This window comes from Telopea speciosissima, chromosome 10 (genome assembly GCF_018873765.1).
Source record: "Telopea speciosissima isolate NSW1024214 ecotype Mountain lineage chromosome 10, Tspe_v1, whole genome shotgun sequence".
Classification (NCBI taxonomy): Eukaryota; Viridiplantae; Streptophyta; class Magnoliopsida; order Proteales; family Proteaceae; genus Telopea; species Telopea speciosissima.
Genome location: NC_057925.1, coordinates 12,672,851 through 12,693,937, shown reverse-complemented (window position 1 = coordinate 12,693,937; position 21,087 = coordinate 12,672,851). Strand labels below are relative to the sequence as shown.

Below are 21,087 nucleotides of genomic sequence, written 5' to 3'. Positions count from 1 at the left end.
CTCAAATTCTTGGTGGTGACAAGATAGCTAGACTATAAGAAACATTTTACTGAGTTCTGCGTGTCTCTCGTGAGAGTTCTACTTCAGTGGATACGTCAGCTTTGGCTTCTTTTCCACCCAACCGTGGGTCCAATAGTGGGGCTGGTAATGGTGGTAATGGTAATAGTGGTGGTGGTCATGGTCGTGGGGCTAGTTATAGTAAATCACCTACTTCGGGTACTTAGACTGCTTCTGATAATTCCAATTCGATGAAGACTTGTCAGCATTGCGGTCGCCCAGGAAATATCCAACGTTTTTGTTGGAAACTTCATGGCAAACCACTTCAACAATAGTTTGCCAATTCTGTTGCTATTACTGAGTCTGCTATTTCTACATCTCCATAGTTTGAGGGTAAGACCATGAAGATGTTTGATGAGGAGTATGCTCATTTTACCTAGTTTCGGATTTCTCAATCATCCCAGCCTCCAACTGCCACTTTGTTCAGACACGTAATGCCGCTGCATGTCTTTCGACTGCTACTTCTCGTCCCAGGATCAATAATTCAGGGGCTTAGGATCATATGACTGGTGTCTCAGGTATATTCTCCCCCTTCCACAAATCATTGTCTAGTATTACTTTAGCTAATGGTTCCTTAGTTAAAGTGACTGGTACTGGCACTATTCATGTTACATCTTCTTTGTCCTTATCTCAAGTTCTTTATTTACCTGACTTTCCTTTTAATCTCTTTTATGTTAATAGGTTCATCAAAACCTATAATTGTTCAATAACTTTTTCTCGGACTCTTGTGTATTTCAGGATCTTACAACAAAGAAGATGATTGGTAGAGGTTGTGAATCGAGAGGGCTATATATACTTGAGGACACTTCATCTGTAATGTGTTCTAGTTTCGCATCACCTCACCAGATTCATTGTCGCTTGGGACATTCTTCTTTGGAGAGTTTGAAATATTTAGATACACATTTTCGGTCTCTTTCTAGTTTAAATTGTGAGTCTTGTTAGTTTCGGAGACTTCACCGCGTGAGTTATCCTCCTAGAGTAAATAAATGGTCTGACCAACCTTTTTCTTTAGTTCATTCTAATGTATGGAGTCCTTGTCCAGTCATTTCCAAGTTAGGTTTCGTTATTTTGTTAACTTTGTTGATGACTATTCCAGGGTTACCTGGCTTTATTTAATGAAAAATAGTTCTGAATTATTTTCCATCTTTTGTGCATTTGTGAATGAAATTAATACTCAGTTTCAAACTCCTTTGAGTGTTCTTCGTACTGATAATGCAATGGAGTATTTTTCTGCCCCTATACTGAATTTATGGTTCAATGTGATATTATTCATCAATCTTCTTGTGCTGACACACCTCAACAAAATGGTGTGATCGAGAGAAAAATAGACATTTAATGGAAGTCACTCGATCTCTTTTGATTGAAATGAAAGTGGCCAAACCTTTTTGGGCAGTTACTGTTTTGACTGCGTGACTGCGAGTTACCTTATTAACCGAATGCCTTCCTTTGTTTTACGTAGTGGTATCCCTTATTCTTTGTTATTTCCTTCGATGCCTTTGTTTGTATTACCACCACAGGTGTTTGGTCACGGCGTCACTGCGAACCAAGTCGATGGAGGGGTATTTGATCGATATATCGACACGTCGCCCGCCATGGCAACGCCATAGCGATCATGTCAACCATGGCAGAATTGCAATTAAATCCAAAGTTGAATGGCAAATTTGAATGGCAAACTAGTAGATAAATCAAGATTTATTAGAGCAATGGCAGAATTGTAATTAATCTGAAGTTGTAAAGGAATGGCAGAACTGTAATTTAATGGAGTTAAAGAGAAAACCTAATGGGCTAAACAGAATAGCAATAGAGAATATAGGGGGTTTTATGTAAATAATATAAGCTGTCCTTACTTGCAATTTTAAAGACTTAATATGTCTTCTTCAACCTTACAATAACACGATAGAGGCGGTGAACTGGAGTAGTTCCAGTAGAGGAAACTCCTTATGAAGACGATTCACCCGCAATTTCTGGAACAAAATCGTAGCCTCAAGGTCTGCTGATCCCAACGAGAAATAGCCCCAAAATTCTGTTGGCAACCAAGTGGTGAGATCTGAAATCAGATTTGGCAGATGTCTTAGTTGCAGGTTACTTCGAAAATTTGAATCTCACAGAAAGAGAGGCTTCTGGATATGAAACTTCCAAGTATGGATCGCCCAAGAGAAAAGAACTTATGGATCAAATCTCAGAACCAGTCAATGTGTGTGTAAGGATCCTATGATGGCTTTCCAGAATCTAGTAGTACCACCCAGAAAGAAAAAAACTCAGAAACCAAGGCTAAAATAGGAGATTTAGGGAAACAGGGACGCCATGGCGTTGGTCGATATGCACATTTCTCCAGCTCCAGGACGCCATGGCAACGCCATGACAACTATGGTAGTGTTTGCTTCATTCATGATCATCATCCTAGTGTTTCAAAGTTGGATCCTAAAGCTCTTAACACTTAAGTGTATTTTTATTGGTTATTCTCGCACACAGAAAGGTTATCGTTACTACTACTTTGACTTATAAAAATATTTTGTTACTGTTGATGTTTCCTTCTTTGAATCCACCCCTTATGATGCATCTTCTTTTCCTGTTTCTAAGTTGGATGATGATCTTCCCGTTTATGTTGTTCAGTCTCTTGTTAACCCCATTCCACAGGCTACCTCATCACCAGCACCTCCTATTGTGTTCCAACATCACCAATGGAAAGTAAGGGCCCCACCCCTTTCGGCTGCCTCTACTCCATCTACTTTTTCACCTGCTGATCTTGCAAAAGGTACTTCTTCTTCCTTGGAACCTTCTTCTGATCTTGATATTCCTATTGCTCATCGTAAAGGTGTTCGGAGTTGTACCCAACACCCCATTTATAACTTTGTGTCCTATTCTGGTTTGTCTTCTACCTTCCATTCATGTTTGCATACCAGTGAAAATCATCATATTTCTAAGTTTGTTGCAGAGGCATTGTCTAATCCTGGTTGGAGGCTTCTATGAATGAGGAACTGTTGGCATTGGAGGAAAATCAGACCTGGAATCTTGTTCCCTTACCCTCAGGTAAATTTGCTATTGGTTGTCGTTGGGTGTATGTGGTGAAAGTGAAGCCTGATGGATCCTTGGCCCATTTGAAGGCCCGTCTTATGGCAATTGGCAAAGGGCTATGCCCAAGTATATGGTGTGGACTACTTGGATACTTTTTCTCCTGTGGCGAAGCTTATTTCTGTTCGTATTTTGATTTCCCTTGCTGCTACTTAACATTGGCCTTTCTATCAGTTAGATGTTAAGAATGCTTTTTTGCATGGGGATCTTTATGAGGAGGTTTATATGGAGCAACCTCCTGGGTTTGTTGCTCAGGGGGAGTCTGGTCTGGTGTGTAAGCTCAAGAAATCGTTGTATGTGCCGAAACAATCCCCTCAGACTTGGTTTGGCCGATTCACTAAAGTTGTGTTAGAATTTGGGTGGACACGGTGTGGTAATGATTCAGTGTTTTTCCGCTGTTCTGATGCAGGGAAATATTCCTTGTTTTTTATGTAGATGATATAGTTATTACAGGAGATGATGCTTCTAGTATTGAGAACTTGAAGCTACATTTGCAGCAAAAGTTTCAGACCAAGGATCTGGGAAAGTTGAAGTATTTCTTGGGTGTAGAAGTGTCTTAGTTAAAGAAAGGGATTTGGCTCACAACGAAAATATGTTATTGATATTCTTTTAGAGACAGGGATGTTGGGTTCTAAACCTTTAGATGCTCCCATGGATCCCAATTTAAAGCTTACAACTGATGATGGCAATGTTTTAAGTGATCCTGAGAAGTATCAAAGGCTAGTTGGGAAATTGAATTATCTAACAGTGACTCGGCCTGACATTGCATTTCCTATTAGTGTAGTAAGTCAGTTTTTATCTGCTCCTCAGACATGTCACTGGAGGCAGTTATGCGTATCTTGCATTACCTCAAAAAGGCTCTTGGACGTGGACTCCTCTATAGTGATCATAGCCATGGGCGTATAGAGGGTTTTTCAGATGCTGATTTGGTAGGATCTCCAATTTACAGGAGGTCGACTATAGGTTATTGTAGATTTGTTGGAGGGAACCTGGTGTCCTGGAAGAGCAAGAAACAGACATTAGTTGCTCGTTCCAGTGCAGAGTCAAAGTATAGGGCTATGCCACATGCTATTTGTGAGTTAATGTGGGTGAAACAGTTATTGGCTGAGCTTGGGTTCTTTGATGATTCTCCGATGCGACTGTGGTATGATAATCAAGCTGCTGTCCATATTGCTTGAAATCCTGTGTTTCATGAAAGAACGAAACACATTGAAGTTGATTGTCATTTTGTTCAAGAAAAGCTGCAACAAGGTCTGATTTCTCCTTGTCATGTTTGTACAAAATAGCAACTTACAGATGTATTTAAAAAGTCTTTGGGCAGTACAAGAGAGGATTATATTTGTAACAAGCTGGGCATGATTAACTTCTATGCTCCAGCTTGAGGGGGAGTGTTAGTCGACATTGTGCTCTCGGTATTAGTGCCTAAATACCGAGATGAGAGAAAGGGTAGATTAGGCATTGTTTTGTTATTTTATTTTTTTATCTCTTTTTCCTGTTATGCCCTTAGTGATTATTATATAGTGAAGGTTAGTGGGAGATCCAACATAAGTTGCGAGTCCCAAGTTGCAAATCAATTCTCTCTCCCTCGGTTTTCTCTTTTCTTCTCTTCCTTTTTCTCTCATTATTTACACAGATGAAAGAAACAAATAGAAATATTGTAAAAAAGGCAAACATGGCTCAGTGGAAAGTGATGAAACATAGCAACAATACCCGAGAAACATGCCATTTCTAGTTTATGCACTCAAAATTTAATCATGACAGAAAATCCCATCCACAGACAAGACAATTAACAAGATAATGGCATATGAATTTCCCAAAAGTTCAAAGGTGGAAGGGTGTGGAATTATATTAAACCCATAGATGCTGCTCAGAAGTATCGGTTCACAGGAAGTTGTTCGAGGTCCAACATTTGTTGCTGGTTGATGTTTAAAACAATTTTAGAAGAAGATGATCTATCAAAAATAAAATCAGAAGAAAATGAAAAATTTGACCAAGTTGCAAGCTCAAAAAGCAGAAATCTCATTTTCCTTTGGGGCAAGAATTAAGTGCAGCAGGTACCAACTAAAATTGGTTAGGGTGGGGAGCTCCCCCAGTAACCATCTGAACCGAAACTCCCATCTGACGGTGAAAATTCAAGAGAATAAGAAATGCGAATGCATAATAGGCATTACAAAGAAATAGAATACAAAGAACCTGCACTGAAGCAACGATACTCTGTTTACCAAATCGTGCTGCTGCACCTGGAGACAATTGCTGCGCATGCTCAATCTGAGAAGTTTTTGTTCCAATGATAATGAATTAGGCTTCTTAGTAATCATCGATAGAATTATTCCCCTTAAACTCAAGGGAAAAAGTTTTAACTTCAGGCTGTTTGGAAATCCTGAAATCCAGATGGTAGGATTTAATCTGCTTGTTCACTTTTTTGAAATTCCCTTTTAAGAAGAAAAGAAGGCCAACAAAAAAGAAAAATCAAGAATTAAAGGCTCAAAGAGGACGTTGCACAGTTTCCAAACATGAAATCAGCCAGGAGATGAGAACATAGGAGTTGATCTCAGTCCCCAAATTCAGGATTTCCAAACAGCAATCAACATTTCATTCTTCAGCAAATATATTACCCTAAATCTTCGATCCTTCATTCCATTTGAAGATGCCACAGAATCATACAAATCTAGTATCAAGTCATTTGCTCTATCTCCTATGGCATGAATGGCAACCTGAAAGAAATCAAAAGCATTACTCTTTATTCTGATAGGGGGTTCATACTTTTTCACTCAGAATGACATTAGAGATCACCTGAAGCCCTGATTTATCTGCTTCCATTGTCATGTTGGATAGAATATCTAGTTCTGTTACTTGTAGACCATAATTAAGGGGTTCATCCACGAAAGGCTACAAAAATCAACAATATTTCATTAGATAAGGCACTAATTATATTTAAGGGAAGTGGTTTTCTGTCCAGTAGTGTGGCCTACGCCAGCACTCCCAAGTGTCTATCTCTCTCCTCCTCAAAACAAAGGGGCAGATGTGTCTTTTCATATGGGGAGGAGGGAGATAGACTCATGGGAGTGCTGGTGTAGGCCACACTCCAGGACAGAGTTCTTTTCCCATATTTAAAACACCACAGCTAGAAAGAAAATATGAGGAACATGACTATGAAGCTCATACTTATAAAAGAAGCAGTGCCAATAACAACTATATAGAAGCATATTAAAAAAGTTAAAAAATTAACGCTTAAAAAAAAAAAAAAAAATCTTGAATTATAACTTAGAATTTCCTTCAGGGGATACAGCACGAAGGATTCATATTAGGAAAGGTTGAAAGCCATGTACCCACGTAATGAGAATTAAAATTGATACTCAAAAGAAAAAATAAGCTGGTGAAAGTCCAGAAGTGATATGCCTTAGGCCCAAGGGCCAAGCGACACTTTGGGTTTAATAATATTTTGACCCAAGAAAGGTCTACAAGTGGAATGACAGAGGCTTATGGTGTAATTTTGACTACTAACAGAACAGCATCAAGAACAGATCTTTCAAAACTCCCAGTAAATATACAAGATAGCCTTCAGCCTGATTTGTATACATTCATAACTTCTTTAATGCATGAATTAGATTCAATCATCCGCTGAAATATCATTTCCAAGAAGAAACTAAACATACAAGGGGAAAAATATTTAGAGGCATCAAAAAAGAGAACAATAATGATGGACTTGGATCAGATCGGCAATTTCAGTTGAAATTTCAGATCCATATTCCCTAAATGAGCAGACCTCGTGGACCAAGAAATTATTTTTTTATCTCTATACTTTGATTAATGAAGATTCCAAGAGTTTATCCAAGATAGACTAAATTAGTCAGAAAATACAAAATTCAGGCATCCACAGGCTTAGTCAAGATTAGATTATTAGAAACCAATGTTAGTGTTTCAGTAGGAATACTAAAAAAAATTGAGCAAGAATAAGATATTCGCAAGTGATGAAGAGCTCAAGCAGTACCAACATAGGAGAAAGCAGAACCAGGCCCCATACTGAAGAACCAGGCCCAACATTGAGCCCACGACTTAAGGACCAGGCCCTACAGTGATCCAAGGTTTTGGTTCTTGTTCTAGAAGTCATAGGTGGGCCCTGGTGTGAAGACAAGTGCTGGAATATTTCTAGAAGTTTCTGCTTTGCTTAGTTTCTATTTTTGAGACTAGTCTCTATTTTTGCAATAGCTACTAGTAGTTGCTATTTTGGTTCCTTCTTTTTTATCTAGTAGTCATTACTCATTAGATCTCCCTTCTAGAAGGGTTACTAATTTTGGGTTGCCTGTAAGTCAAGTACTCAACTACTCTCCTACACATGGAGAGTTAGTAAATTTTGTATTCAGCCATCTAAAGTTACAAATACAAGCATGGGGTACCCTACCCCACGATTTTGGTTATTCCTCTATCGAGCGCTCTTTGTGAGATGCATGCTACTATGGTGATTCAGCAAGCAACCTGTTGTATGCTTGGGTGACTGTCAAGGTAATTTGAAACTCTTCTTTCTTGAGTTCCATTCTACCACCTATGTTTCCATTCTCTATGATTTAGTTCAGCTTTTACTCACTCCATTTTCTGCTAGTTCTATTTTTTAGCTTCAGTTCTTGGCTTCTTGCATCAGTAGTTTCTGTCCACTTGTGATCTCAGACTTCCATCAAGGATTCCAACTAGTCCAGCCCTTGGACCAAGCCCAATTTTTTATATTTTCTTCTCAATTGGGGCTACACTGGTTCAAAAGCGCTTGTTCATCAGATCTGGAAACTGGAAGTAATTCATGTTTTAGAGAGTTACTATTTTCTGCTTTTCTCGAGTTTTTATTTTATGTCAACCTTCATTACTCACCATCTAACCGTTAGTTCTTGATGATATTTTAGACACAAGTTCAGCATATTTAGGCCAACCTTCAACCAGAGTTTTAGCCCCATCGACTGGGTGTTTTGTGGATTATTACATCTTCTATTTCTGCCTTATTGTTACCTATGCTAGGAAAACTGCGGTTCTGTCCTGTGGTCTTTTATGATCACTAAATCTTACTTTGATTTATTAGAACTCATCAGCAAGGTTTATGTTGAAATCCGTGAATACTGGCTTAGTCAGTATGACTACAGCTATTCTTTATTTATAATAAGAGAGGGAACATTCTGGAATAGGTACAAGGACAATATTACCCCTAAGACAATTTTACCCTTGAACCCATATTACAACACTCCCCCTCAAGTTGGTGCATACATACAACCATGCCCAACTTGCTAATAACAGAACAAAACAACTTACTACTAATTCCCTTAGTAAGAACATCGGCAAGTTGTTCACTGGACTGAACAAATGGAATACAAATTACTCCTTGCTCCAACTTTTCCTTGATAAAGTGCCGGTTAATCTCAACATGTTTGGTATGATCATGTTGGACTGGGTTATGGGCAATACTGATTGCTGACTTGCTATCACAGTAGAGCCGCATAGGAAGATCAACAACCATACCAAGATCTTAAAGAAGCCCCTTGAGCCAAAGAAGTTCACAGATACCTTGTGCCATGGCCCTAATTCAGCTTCAGCACTGGACCGAGCAACCACTGCTTGTTTCTTGCTCCGCTAGGTAGTTAAGTTTCCTCCAAAAAAAGTACAATATCCAGATGTTGATCTTCTATCAACTGGACTGCCTGCCCAATCTGCATCAGTGTAGGCTTCTACCTGAAGATGAATATGCGGAGAATACAAGATTATTTTTTTAGGAGAAGACTTCAGGTACCTTAGAATTCTGTATGCTGCCTCTAAGTGAGAAGAGTGAGGGTCATGCATAAACTGACTCACGACATTCACTGCAAATGCAATGTCAGGTCGGGTATAGGAGAGATATATCAACCGACCAACTAATCTCTGATAACTACCCTTATCCACAGGGTCACCATCCTTACTCTTTAAGTGTGTGTTGGGCTCCAAAGAGGTATTGGCAGGTTTATACCCAAGCATCCCTGTATCATTCAAAAGGTCAAGAGTATATTTTCTCTGGGAAAGAGATACACCCTTGGCTGAATAGGCAACCTCTATTCCCAAGAAATATCTTAATCGACCCAAATCTTTGACTTCAAACTCTGTGCCCCGATAAGTCTTCAACTTCTACTTGTGGATCACTTCCTGTAAATCTGTAATCACTATGTCATCCACATAGACGATCAGAATTGTGATATGCTGTCCCACCCTTTTTACAAACAACGTATGGTCAGCACTGCTTTGCTTATAGCCATTAGCAATCATGGCTTTATGGAAACGACCAAACCAAGCCCTTGGTGATTTTTTGAGGCCATATAAGGCTTTCTTCAACTTGCACTTGTTTTCCTGAGTAGCTGGAGTAGCAAAACCCGGAGATATCTCCATATAAACATCTTCTTCCAATTTTCCATGCAAGAAGGCATTCTTGACTTGTGCTGTTGGAGATTCCAGCCTTAATTTACAACACAAAAAATAATTACTCTTACTGTGTTCATCTTTGCCACAAGGACAAAGGTCTCTTGGTAGTCGATTCCATGGGTTTGGGTGAACCCTTTCGCAACCAGCCTTGCCTTGTATCTCTCTACTAGCCCATCTGACTTGTGCTACACCACAAAGACCCATTTTCAACCAACGGGTTTGTTTCCTGGTGGAAGGACCTCAAAATCCCAGGTTTTATTTTTTTCCAGGGCATGCATTTCTTCACTCATTGCCTCCTTCCATTTCTGTTCGGCTATTTCTTCTTGCCAATTGTTAGGAATAGAAACGGAGGATAACGAAGAGACAAAAGCATGGAATGAAGGAGTTAAAGAATTATAAGAAGAAAAAAAATTGGAAATTAGGTGGTGAGTACAACTCCGCTTGGGTTTTCAAATAACTATGGATAAATCAAGACTAGGATCAGGAATAGACTTACAGGAGTGATGACTCGGATCAGGACTTGGAGTAGGTACTGATTTTGTGGGAGCAGTGATGGTGGTCTCTTTGTGCCAAGTTCCACGAGGAGGGAAGTATGTTCCCCGAGAGAACATCTTCAACTCTTTTGATTCTCCAGACTCCCCCTGGACTATAGGCTGCCCATTCTGTCCTTGCTCCTGTTCCTGACTGGTAATCCCATCCTCTAAGTCAACAGACACATCCTCTGTGGTAGGAACATTTACATCCAGAGGAGCAATTAAAGGTACATCTTCATTACTTGGAATCTCCCCCTGAAGAGGTACCGGTGCAAAATAAGCTTCAGACGCCCGAAGGACCACATCCATAATCACAAACAATTTCCTAGTAGGAGGATGGTAGCACTCATACCCTATCTGGGTAGCTGAATATCTAATAAAAACACACCGAAGACCTTTGGGGTCAAACTTCCCATGAGGATGGTGGTTTTGGATGAAAACCACGCAATTAAAGACTTTTAGAGGGACAACAAACGTAGATGACCTCAATAAAACATCCAAAGAGCAGCGACCAGCTAAGACATGAGAAGGAAGACTATTGATCAGGTATGTGGCAGCTAGAATGGCATCGCCCTAGAAACGGGGAGGAACAGTCATGGTGAACATTAGGGAGCGAGCAACCTCCAACAAGTGTTTGTTCTTTCGTTCAGCCACACCATTCTGAGCCGGAGTATCAATACAGGACGTCTGATGTATAATACCATGAGAGTCCAAATAGTTGTGAAAAGCTCCATCCATGTATTTCTTGCTGTTGTTAGACCGTAAAATTTTTACCTTTGCATCAAATTGAGTTTGAACCATCTTGTGTAATAGATGGAAATAGGTAAAAACATCATTCTTGTTGTGCATCAAATATAACCATGTAGTGCGACTATAATAGTCAATAAATGTAACAAACCATCGAAAACCAAAAGTAGAAACACACTGGGCAGGTCCCCACACATCAGAATGTATTAAACCAAAAGGAATTACACTTCTACTATCAAAAATAGGGTAAACATTCCTAGTTTGCCTTGCCAGAGTGCAAGCATCACAAGAAAAATCATTGGGATTACATTGTTTGGTTAAACTAGGAAATAAAATACATAAAACACTTAATGGTGGATGCCCCAAACGGCGATGCCACTTATTTAATTCAACTAATGCAGAGGTAGAATTAGAAGAAAAGGCCTGAGATGTCAATGCTGCCGGAGAACTATCAAGCATGTACAAACCACCAACCACCTTACACATGCAATCGTACGACCCGTTACCAAGTCTTGTAACAAACAATGGTTGGGAAGAAAGGTTACTTTGCAAGTTAAACCCCTAGTTAAACTACTAATGGATAACAAATTAGTAGAGAACTTAGGAACATGCAATACAGAAGAAAGCTAAAGAGAAGAGGTGCATCGAATAGATCCCTTGCCCGAGATAGGAGAAAGAGACCCATCAGCAACACGAACTTAATTATGGCCAGATAAAGAAGAATATTTGAAAAAAAGGGAGGAAGAACTTGTCATACGGTCGCTTGCACTAGAGTCAATGACCTAAGAGTCGGGTATGACCGAGGTGCAATTCCCACCAAATGAAATACCAGTAGAGTCAGTGGTAGCAGAGTCGGATGGCAGGGAAACAGCCGAAGCAGCCACAGAAGGAGACCCAGATAAGGAGGTATCCAAACATGTCATCATATTCTGGAGATGTTGAAGGTCTCCCACAACCTGAGAAAGAGAGGGATTAGTAGGTTGTTTTTCAGTAGATGCCTGGTTTGCACGGGCATTGTTGGAACGATTGGATCCATCCTTCCCCCACCCACGGGTATCGGCAGGGCGACCATGAAGCTTCCAAGATCGGTCCTTGATATTCTAGTCCTTCCCACAGTGATCATATTTAATAGGAGGGCAATCACTAGGTACACGATCTCCACTAGAACTGCAGGAAGAGTTCCCACGGGAAGCACTTTGAGATCCAGAAAAGAGGGCTGATCTCTCTTGATTGATGGGGTTAACCAAGGCTGTCCGGCAACTCTCTTCCGCCACAAGAATCGCATAATCTTGCTCAAGACTAGGCAGAGGATCACGATTCAATATAGTTTCCCGGATCTGATCAAACTTAATATTGAGATTGGCCAGAAAATAAAAAAACTGTAAGCCATCTTCCCACTTCCGAAAAGTCATGGCATCAACATCACAAGTGGCTGTGAAGGTCCCCAATATCCAATTGCTGCCACATAGTGCACATCTTGTTATAATATTGGGAAAGAGACAGCTCCAACCGCTATGTCGAGCAGATTTTCTAATAAAGTTCATAATACTGGGCAGCATTCCCTACCTAAGAGTAGGTGTCCTGGGCTGTTTTCCAGATCTTGGCTGTCGTATCAAGAAGAAGGTAGCATCCAGCAATCTCTTGGTCCATGGAATTAACCAGATAAGACATGACCAAGAAATTAAAATTCATCCACCTATCTTGGGCAAGACTAGCCTGTTAGAAGTTATGTAATAAGGGTAGTTTAGGAACTAGTCTTATGTCTAGTTGCCTTATCATGTATTTTCTCCTTTTTATCCTTTTTTAACTTTTACCTCCTTGGGGAGGTGGATGTAATATTTTCCTTAATATCATTGAAGTAATATAGATGTGTGGAGAGCTCTCTCCAACACAACACATTACAACCGAAATACTCTCCTTTCCTTCCTCTTGTCTCCTTCTTCTCTTTCTCTCTTCTTCTTCCTCCTCGAACTTCTTCTTCTTCTATTACTTGCTTACCTAATCTAACTTGGTATCAGAGCACTAAGGTTTGAGAGTCGTATTTAGCCTCTTTCTCCTATTCTTTTTCTTTTGTTAACAAAACAGGAATTTCATGAATGGCTTGAATGATCAATGAGATCAGTCAAACTCTCTATTTATAATAATAATAATAAAAGAGATTACAAAGGGAAACACTGTTCATAGCACTATTCACGATACTGTTCACGACACTGTTCACGTGAACAGTGTCACAGCCCAAATTACAATCCTACCCTTATTCAAAAGTACATAAATAAAGCATAAATAAAAAACCCAAAATACCCTTATAATATCGGGTAACACATCTCAACACTCCCCCTCAAGTTGGGGCATAGATATCACACATGCCCAACTTGACTAGACTAGGATAAAACAACTTCCCACTCAACCCTTTGGTGAAGACATCAGCCAGTTGATCTCCAGACTTCACAAAAGGAATACAAATCTGCCCACTCTCTAACTTCTCCTTGATGAAGTGTCATCCAATCTCCACATGTTTGAGTACGGTCATCATGCTGCCTTTGGATTGTGGGCAATGCTAATTGCTGCTTTGTTGTCACAGTACAACATCATTGGAAGATAAACAGAACCACGAATATCAAGGAGTAAACTCTGAAGCCACAGTAACTCACATATGCCTTGGGCCATAGCACGGAATTCAGCTTCAACACTAGATCTTGCCACAACATTTTGCTTTTTACTCCACCATGTGACTAGATTTCCTCCAACAAAAGTACAATAGCCGGAGGTAGATTTCCTGTCAGGGTTACCACCCCAATCAGCATCTGTGTAAGCCTTAATGCGAAGATGGTCATGAGGAGACAAAAGGATCCCCTTTCCTGGAGCTGACTTCAAGTAATGGAGAATACGAAGAACAGCAGACCATGTGAGTGGAATAAGGATCATGCATGAACGGCTCACAAGACTCACAAAGAATGGCAATATCCGTCCGGTGTGGGAGAGATAAATTAGCTTGCCCACCAATCGTTGATATCTGCCCTTATCAACAGGTTCACCATCCTTCTCTTGCAGACGGGTAGTAGCTTCCAAGGGAGTGTCACAAGGATGACAACCAAGCAAACCAGTCTCTGATAGTAAATCTAGAACATACTTTCTCTAGGAGAGAAAGATGCCTTTTGGAGAACGGGCAACTTCAATCCCAAGAAAATATCTTAGCTGTCCTAGATCTTTTATGTCAAATTCCCGTTCCAAGAAAGCTTTCAGTGAGAAACTTCATCTCAGTATCATTACGATCACAACTATGTCATCAACATAAACTATGAGAAGAGTGACCTTTTCTCCCTTTCGCTTGATGAACAGAGTGTGATCAGCATGACTTTGTTTGTATCCACAGGAGACCATGGCTTTATGAAACCTACCAAACCATGCTCGTGGAGATTGCTTCAACCCATAGAGTGCCCTTTTGAGCCTACAAACTTTCCCATGGGTCTTGTCAGAGGAAAAACCCGGAGGAACATCCATATAAACCTCCTCTTCCAACTCCCCATGAAGAAATGCATTTTTGACATCCAACTGCTGTAGGTCCCAGCCAAAGTGAGAAGGAACCTGCCGTGCAAACATAATGGCCCGGGCGACCTCAAGGAGATGTCTATTTTTCCTTTCAGCAACCCCATTCTGGGCAGGTGTGTCAACACAGCTGGTCTGATGGACACCATGTGCAGCCAAATAAAGTTGGAACTGACCCTCCATGTACTCTCTGCCATTATCACTGCGTAAAATGCGCAAGGTGACATTGAATTGGGTCTGAATCATACGATGAAATAACCGAAAACAGCGGAAGACCTCACTTTTATGGCTCATCATGTATACCCAAGTGGCACGAGTATAACAATCAATAAACGAGACAAACCATCGATGACCAGAAAGGGAAGTACAACGGGCAGGGCCCCACACATCGAATGAACCAAAGCAAAAGGAAACTCACTTCTTTTATTTAATGAAGAATAATCGAACGAAAGTCTGTTTGCCAAAACACAAGCCTCACATAAAAACTCATTCCTATTACAATGCTTAATCAAGCTCGGAAACAAAAGAGACAAAGTACTAAGGGATGGATGACCAAGTCGGCGTGCCCGAGAGATGAAGGTCGGGGACGAGGTGGATCAGAATGATGAGTCAGAGAGGAAGTCGAATGCAAAGTAGAAGGTGACCAGTGTCAAGTAAGTAGAGACCACCTCTGCATCTTACCACCCCCAATCGTACACCCCGTCTCCAGATCCTGTATGACACAATGAGAAGGGAAAAAAGTCAGTTTGCAGTTTAGATCTCTAGTGAGACTACTAATAGAGAGAAGGTTGGTAGAAAAGGACGGAACATGCAAAACAGGTTTTAATGAAAGGGTAGGGGAGCAGCGTATGGAACCCTTCCCATTAATAGGAGAAAGGGACCATAGTATGAGCATAAGTCTCTTTGGCACCATTCCAGATAGTATGGGCATCATTCCCCGTGCATAGAATGGATGAAGTAGGACATCACCATCGCATCATTCCCCGTGCGACCATAAGTCTCTTTGGCACCATTCCAGATAGTATAGGCAGTGTCCAGTAGAAGAAAATTGTCTGAGATATCCCCTTGCATAGAATGGATCAAGTAGGACATCACCATCGCATCATTCGATAACCACTTGTTGAGCGAGAACCCTCTTCCACCGGGTTTAGTTGTTGTCCCAAGAAGATGGACGGGTGAGGCCACGGCCAGCTCTTGTCAAATAGGTAGACCGAGACCACTTCAGGTAGTTAGAGCCATCAAGTTTGATTGGGCAACAAGGGGAAGAAAATCAGTCCGGGCTGGCCATCAATGGCGAAGAGGCCGAAGAAGAATCTGAACCGATCATTGCAGCAGTAACCAATCTTCATGAAGCGAAGCAATGACCAAAAATATCCAAAAAATTCGGAATCGACCCCGATAGAAAAGGGTTGTATTGGAGCAAAAATCTCAGATGTGTAGGCTGGGAATGATGTCGAATGAAGGCAGAGAGGTGCCAATCAGATGCAGGAGAACGGCCCCAACCCCAAGATCGATTAATGTCGAGGGTTTTGAAAAAACCCGAGAAGAGAGATCGATAAGGGGTCAGGGTCTTCAACCAATCTGATGAAGTGAATAGGGGCTGAGAACAATATCAAATAAAGATCCCACAATAGAAGATGCAGCCAAACAGATGTAGAGGCCTGATCTCCAAAAAAATAGGAATCTTCAAATCGCAGAAGGCTTGCTTGCTCCACTCGATCCAAAAAAGAGGCATAAAAAGGAGGTATATTGGGGCAGCAGCTAGATCATTACGATCACCTCGATCGTTGTTGCCCTAATGGGAGAAGAAGAACCAAAAGAAAGGAAGAAAGAAGAAGGAAGAAGCTCGATGGAGGGAAGGAGAAAAAATCGAAGGGAGGGAGGTGGGTTTTGAAAACCTAGATCGAGTGTATTTGGCTCGATGCCATGTTAACAAAACAGGAATTTCGTGAATGGCTTGAATGATCAATGAGATCAGTCAAACTCTCTATTTATAATAATAATAATAAAAGAGATTACAAAGGGAAACACTGTTCATGGCACTATTCACGATACTGTTCACGACACTGTTCACGTGAACAGTGTCACAGCCCAAATTACAATCCTACCCTTGTTCAAAAGTACATAAATAAAGCATAAATAAAAAACCCAAAATACCCTTATAATATCGGGTAACACATCTCAACATCTTCTCTTTGAAACCCTAGGACACAAGGGGTTCAAGGAGAAGATCTCTATGTAAAAAATTTTTGAAGGAGCATGGAATAGGTTTGATATAACCTATTCATGTGGTTGAAGATGCTGTTTGAGCCTTGTTGAAGCTCCCTTGAGGTTTTGAAGTTCTTCCAGCCACTGCAGGAATTTCCGCCAGCCTCAACTTGCAGTCCTTGTTTCTCTTTCCCTTGGAATGGGTCTTTAGAATCGCCCAAGGATGTTTATCAAGTCCCATAAATCGCTTCTTGCTGCTTGAAGGATCTATTGGAGCATTTCAGTTTTTTATGGGATCTCTGTTTCTGCCCAGGTAAAACCAAGACTGCATATTTTCTGTGCTCCTTGTATTTGGACTGCAATATGCTGCTATCGTGGTGAGAAATGAATGGGAACACCTTTTGTGAAGTCTTTAAGCTTGTTTCAACTTGTGTTACTCCTTAGAGAATGTTAGGATGAAATCTTGTCGAGATAATATGGATTTTCTTCCTTGCTGAAATTTGATTCTTGTGTTGGATTCCATATTTGGGTTGAGTGTGTACACCCCACTTCATGTTGGTACACTTGTTTATGGTCAATTGTTTTTTTCCTTACACTACGGTTGATTCAGAAACATATGGGCTTGGTTCGGCTGACTCACAGCCCACTCCAACAGCTCCTCAGTTTGTTTATGAGACCTCACACCCACAGATTTCTATTGTGAAGCTTGATAGTACTAATTACTTGGACTGGTCACACTCAGTGAGGCTTTCCCTTAGGAGCAAAGGGAAACTTGGGTACATTACAGGTGCTATTAAAGCCCTAGAGCAAGGTTCTCCTGGCTATGATAAATGGGAGACCGAAAATTCCACAGTCATGACATGGCTAATCATCTCCATGAAGCCCGAGATTGGGAGAAGGTTTATGCGAAAGGAAACTACCAAGGCAATTTGGGATAGTGTCTCTCAGACCTTTAACAGGGTAGGTGACTCTGCCAAGGTCTATCAGCTTCACTAAAAAATTAATTCAATGAGGCATGGTGACAGGACCATTTCTGAGTACTGCAATGCTTATATTAGTCTCTTGGAGGAGTATGACCACTATAGGGACCTTCAGTTGACCAATCCAGAGGATGAAGCAAAAGTTTATCGCACTCTTGAAAAGGAGCGTATCTTCACTTTACTTGGTGGCCTGAACCCTGATTATGAGCCAATCAGGCTCCAGATTTTAGGCCGGTCCCCTCCTCCAACTCTTGATGAGGTTTGTAGCTGCTTACAAAGTGAGGAGACTTGGCGTGTTGCTATGGAACCAGCTCTAGCATCATCTCTTGAGAGGTCAACTCTCAATTCCTCCTCTTTCTGGGACTCCCGTGGTGGTGGTAAAGGCCAGGGGCCTAACAATGGGGAAGACAGAGCGGGAGAGACAGGTGGTGCTAGTGGAGGTGACAGAGACAGGTTTAAATGTGATCATTGTGGGAGATCTGGACATACCAAGGATAGGTGTTGGACTCTTCATGGCCGTCCTCCTGGTACACGAGGTGGTGCTCGTGGTGGCCGTAGAGGGGGAGCTCGAGGAGCACACTCTGTTATGACTGAGGCAGATGCTACACCGGATGACTCCACTATGGCAGATGCAGTGTTTAGCAGGGTCATGTCACAGATGAGCACATCTCCTACACCCACAGTAGCTAGCTCCTCTTCATCCTCAGCTTCGCAGGTCTCCACCTCAACTTCTACTGCAGCCCAGTCTTGGGTCATTGACTTTGGTGCCACTGACCACATGACTGGTACGTCCCATTATTATGATTCTTATACCATTTGTTCTGCTAAGGATAAGGTTAGGGTAACTGATGGCTCCCTTTTCTCCATCTCTGGTAAGGGCAGTATCCCAGTTACATCATCCATTTCCCTTACTTTTATTATTCATGTCCCTAATCTTACATTTAATCTTCTATCTGTGAGTCATTTAACTAAATCTCTGAACTATTGTGTCACCTTTTTTCATTCTCATTATCTGTTTCAGGATTTGGTGCCGAAGAGGATCATTGGTAGTGGTCGTGAGGAGCAAGGCCTTTATCTTTTTTAACCTTTTTTGCCCACAGCTCAGTCGTATGTGTGTGGACGTAATGATAGTAGTTCTGTGGATTCTGTTATGTTATGGCATCGTCATCTTGGCCATCCATCTTTTGTTGTAATAAGGAAATAATTACCTCACTTATTTTCTTCTATTGCCTCTTCTCATGTTTTTCAATATGAACCATGTATGTTTGTCAAACACTATCATTCACCTTATCCATATCATGGTAATAGATCTGCTTCTCTTTTTCATACTGTGCATACAGATGTTTGGGGACCTTCCCCTACTACCTCTTTATTTGGCTATCGTTATTTTGTTTCCTTTGTTGATGAATTTTCTCGTGCTACTTGGACTGTTCTTATGAAACATAAAAGTGATGTCTGTGATGCATTTAGAAATTTTTATCAGATGATTCTTACTCAGTTTGATACTCGAATCAAAATTGTTCGTTTTGACAAAGGGGGGAGTACATGTTTGGTGGCCTCCAAACCTTTTTTACTGACAATGGCATTATCCATCAGCTAGCGTGTGTTGACACATCCCAACAAAATGGGACACTCCCCCTATTGTGGCCAATGGTATTATCCACGATAGACTCAGCTTATCAGTCTATCATGGGCAGTACTTGATTATAATTTCAGTCTAAGAGAGGTGTTGCATTCCAAGTAGAACTCCTACTAAGAACACAACACATACTACAAGTCAACAAAGGAAACAAACTCTAACAAAGACTCAGCTCATGATAAGGGCACTCCCCCTGTCGTGAGTACTAACAAAACTACTAACCAAACAATGAATCTGGACACTTCCAATACAGTGAACTTGCACACCAACAGTACATGTCTTAAAAACTTACAGATTTCAAATTGGACCTAAGTTTGAAAAATATAATCGTTGTCTGCAAAATAATAGTCAAGACAAATAGGTAATTTAGACATGGAAATCAACTATACTTCTGAGAGAAGAATTTAAAGCTATTAATATAAGAAACAGGAGGTAAGAAGGGAAGATTGTGTAAAGCTCACAAGCTCTGAAGGAGGACATGATTAAAAGGAGATTAAGAGGTCAATGAAAATTCCTACAGCCTCACCAAGAGAAACTAATCAGGAATTGACACCTCAAATAAAAGCAAATGTTATATTTATAATCAACCAAATCAAGTTATCAGACAGCAGCCCAAGTAGTCCACGTACACTAAACATAGAATCAGGAAAAATCTCAAACCGCAAGTCCTAATTGACCAAACATAACATTCTCTCCTACATGATAGCCATTACTTAAATTGGAAATAGACAAAATAAACAACCTTAAGCTTTTCACGAAATAACATGGACATAAAAAACCAGTTTAAGACCAACATTTCAAGGACGGGCTCATCCAACAAATCCAGATCTGTGATGAATGAGACAGATCCAATATGTATACAGTTAATTTCCAATCTATGGTAATATCAGATGTTACTCAAAGTGGATCAGCCATCCAATTGTGATGTAAATGTGATGAGTGATCCCTGATGCAATCTCAATCACTTGATCCTTGTGAGACCCATTTAGCTGCCAGTCGATAGAGGGACTGAATTAATGAGCCAATTTAGCCGTATATGAGATTCTTCAGTAATCACCAATGACTTTAGTTTGCAGAATATCTAATTCTCAAGGAAAGCTTGGGACTTTTCTTCAATTTTACATATTCCTACTGTAGTTACCCTGCCCCCTTATTCTGTACCCTGATTAATTTTCTTTTATGATAGTAGTGGGAAGTTAGTGCCCTCCCCCCTCATGCTACACACCTCTATCCTCTCTTAATAAATCCCAGTTTTACTCATCCAAGAAGAGAAAAAAAAAAAAAAAAGATAAAGAGATAATCAATGATCTGGGGAGACACAATAAAGGATGAAATCATAACATGTTTAGAGAGTAATTGGATCCGAAGCCCCATGGAAGGTTCCTATTGTGAGTTTGTGACCTTGAGCTTGATTCTGTATACAGAATAATATATCTTGCCATTGCTTCAGAAGATAGATAGTGAAATCCAGAGGAGTGGGGAGGGAGAAAGAAGATACAGGAATGAGAATTATTTAAAGAAAAAAGGGAAGCCAGGAAAAGAAAGAGATCAAAAACTACAACCATGTTTACATTTTGATCTACAAAAAATGATAAAACATTTTTTGGGATTCAGCTTTGTTTTCCTTTAAGAAAGGAAAATATGTATAGTTTTAAATGTTTCAAAGTACCAAGGTGATAAGAAAACATTAAACATGAGATGGTATCATTGGGGAGAAAACACTATCTTCAGAACACATCAATTAGAACAGTTTTTTAATAGATCATTATCACTGATACCAGAGAAAACTGTGCTTTGACAAAAGCTTCCACTTTTTTTTTTTTTTTTTTTTTTTGGTGAATAAAAAATTCAATACCAAAACCCCAAGGAGGGGAGAGAG

At 40.4% G+C, this 21,087-nt stretch overlaps 1 protein-coding gene across 1 annotated transcript in view; it reads right to left on the bottom strand.

Annotated features, from left to right (window-relative positions):
* LOC122642912 (protein LONG AFTER FAR-RED 3) overlaps positions 1 to 21,087 on the bottom strand; it is a 130,246-nt gene that overhangs the window by 64,628 nt on the left and 44,531 nt on the right. The window contains exons 10-12 of the mRNA XM_043836526.1: positions 5,923 to 6,018; positions 5,745 to 5,843; positions 5,323 to 5,397 (exon numbers count right to left, since the gene is read on the bottom strand). Coding sequence (XP_043692461.1) covers positions 5,323 to 5,397; positions 5,745 to 5,843; positions 5,923 to 6,018 — 270 coding nt within the window. The remainder of the gene's footprint in view (positions 1 to 5,322; positions 5,398 to 5,744; positions 5,844 to 5,922; positions 6,019 to 21,087) is intronic.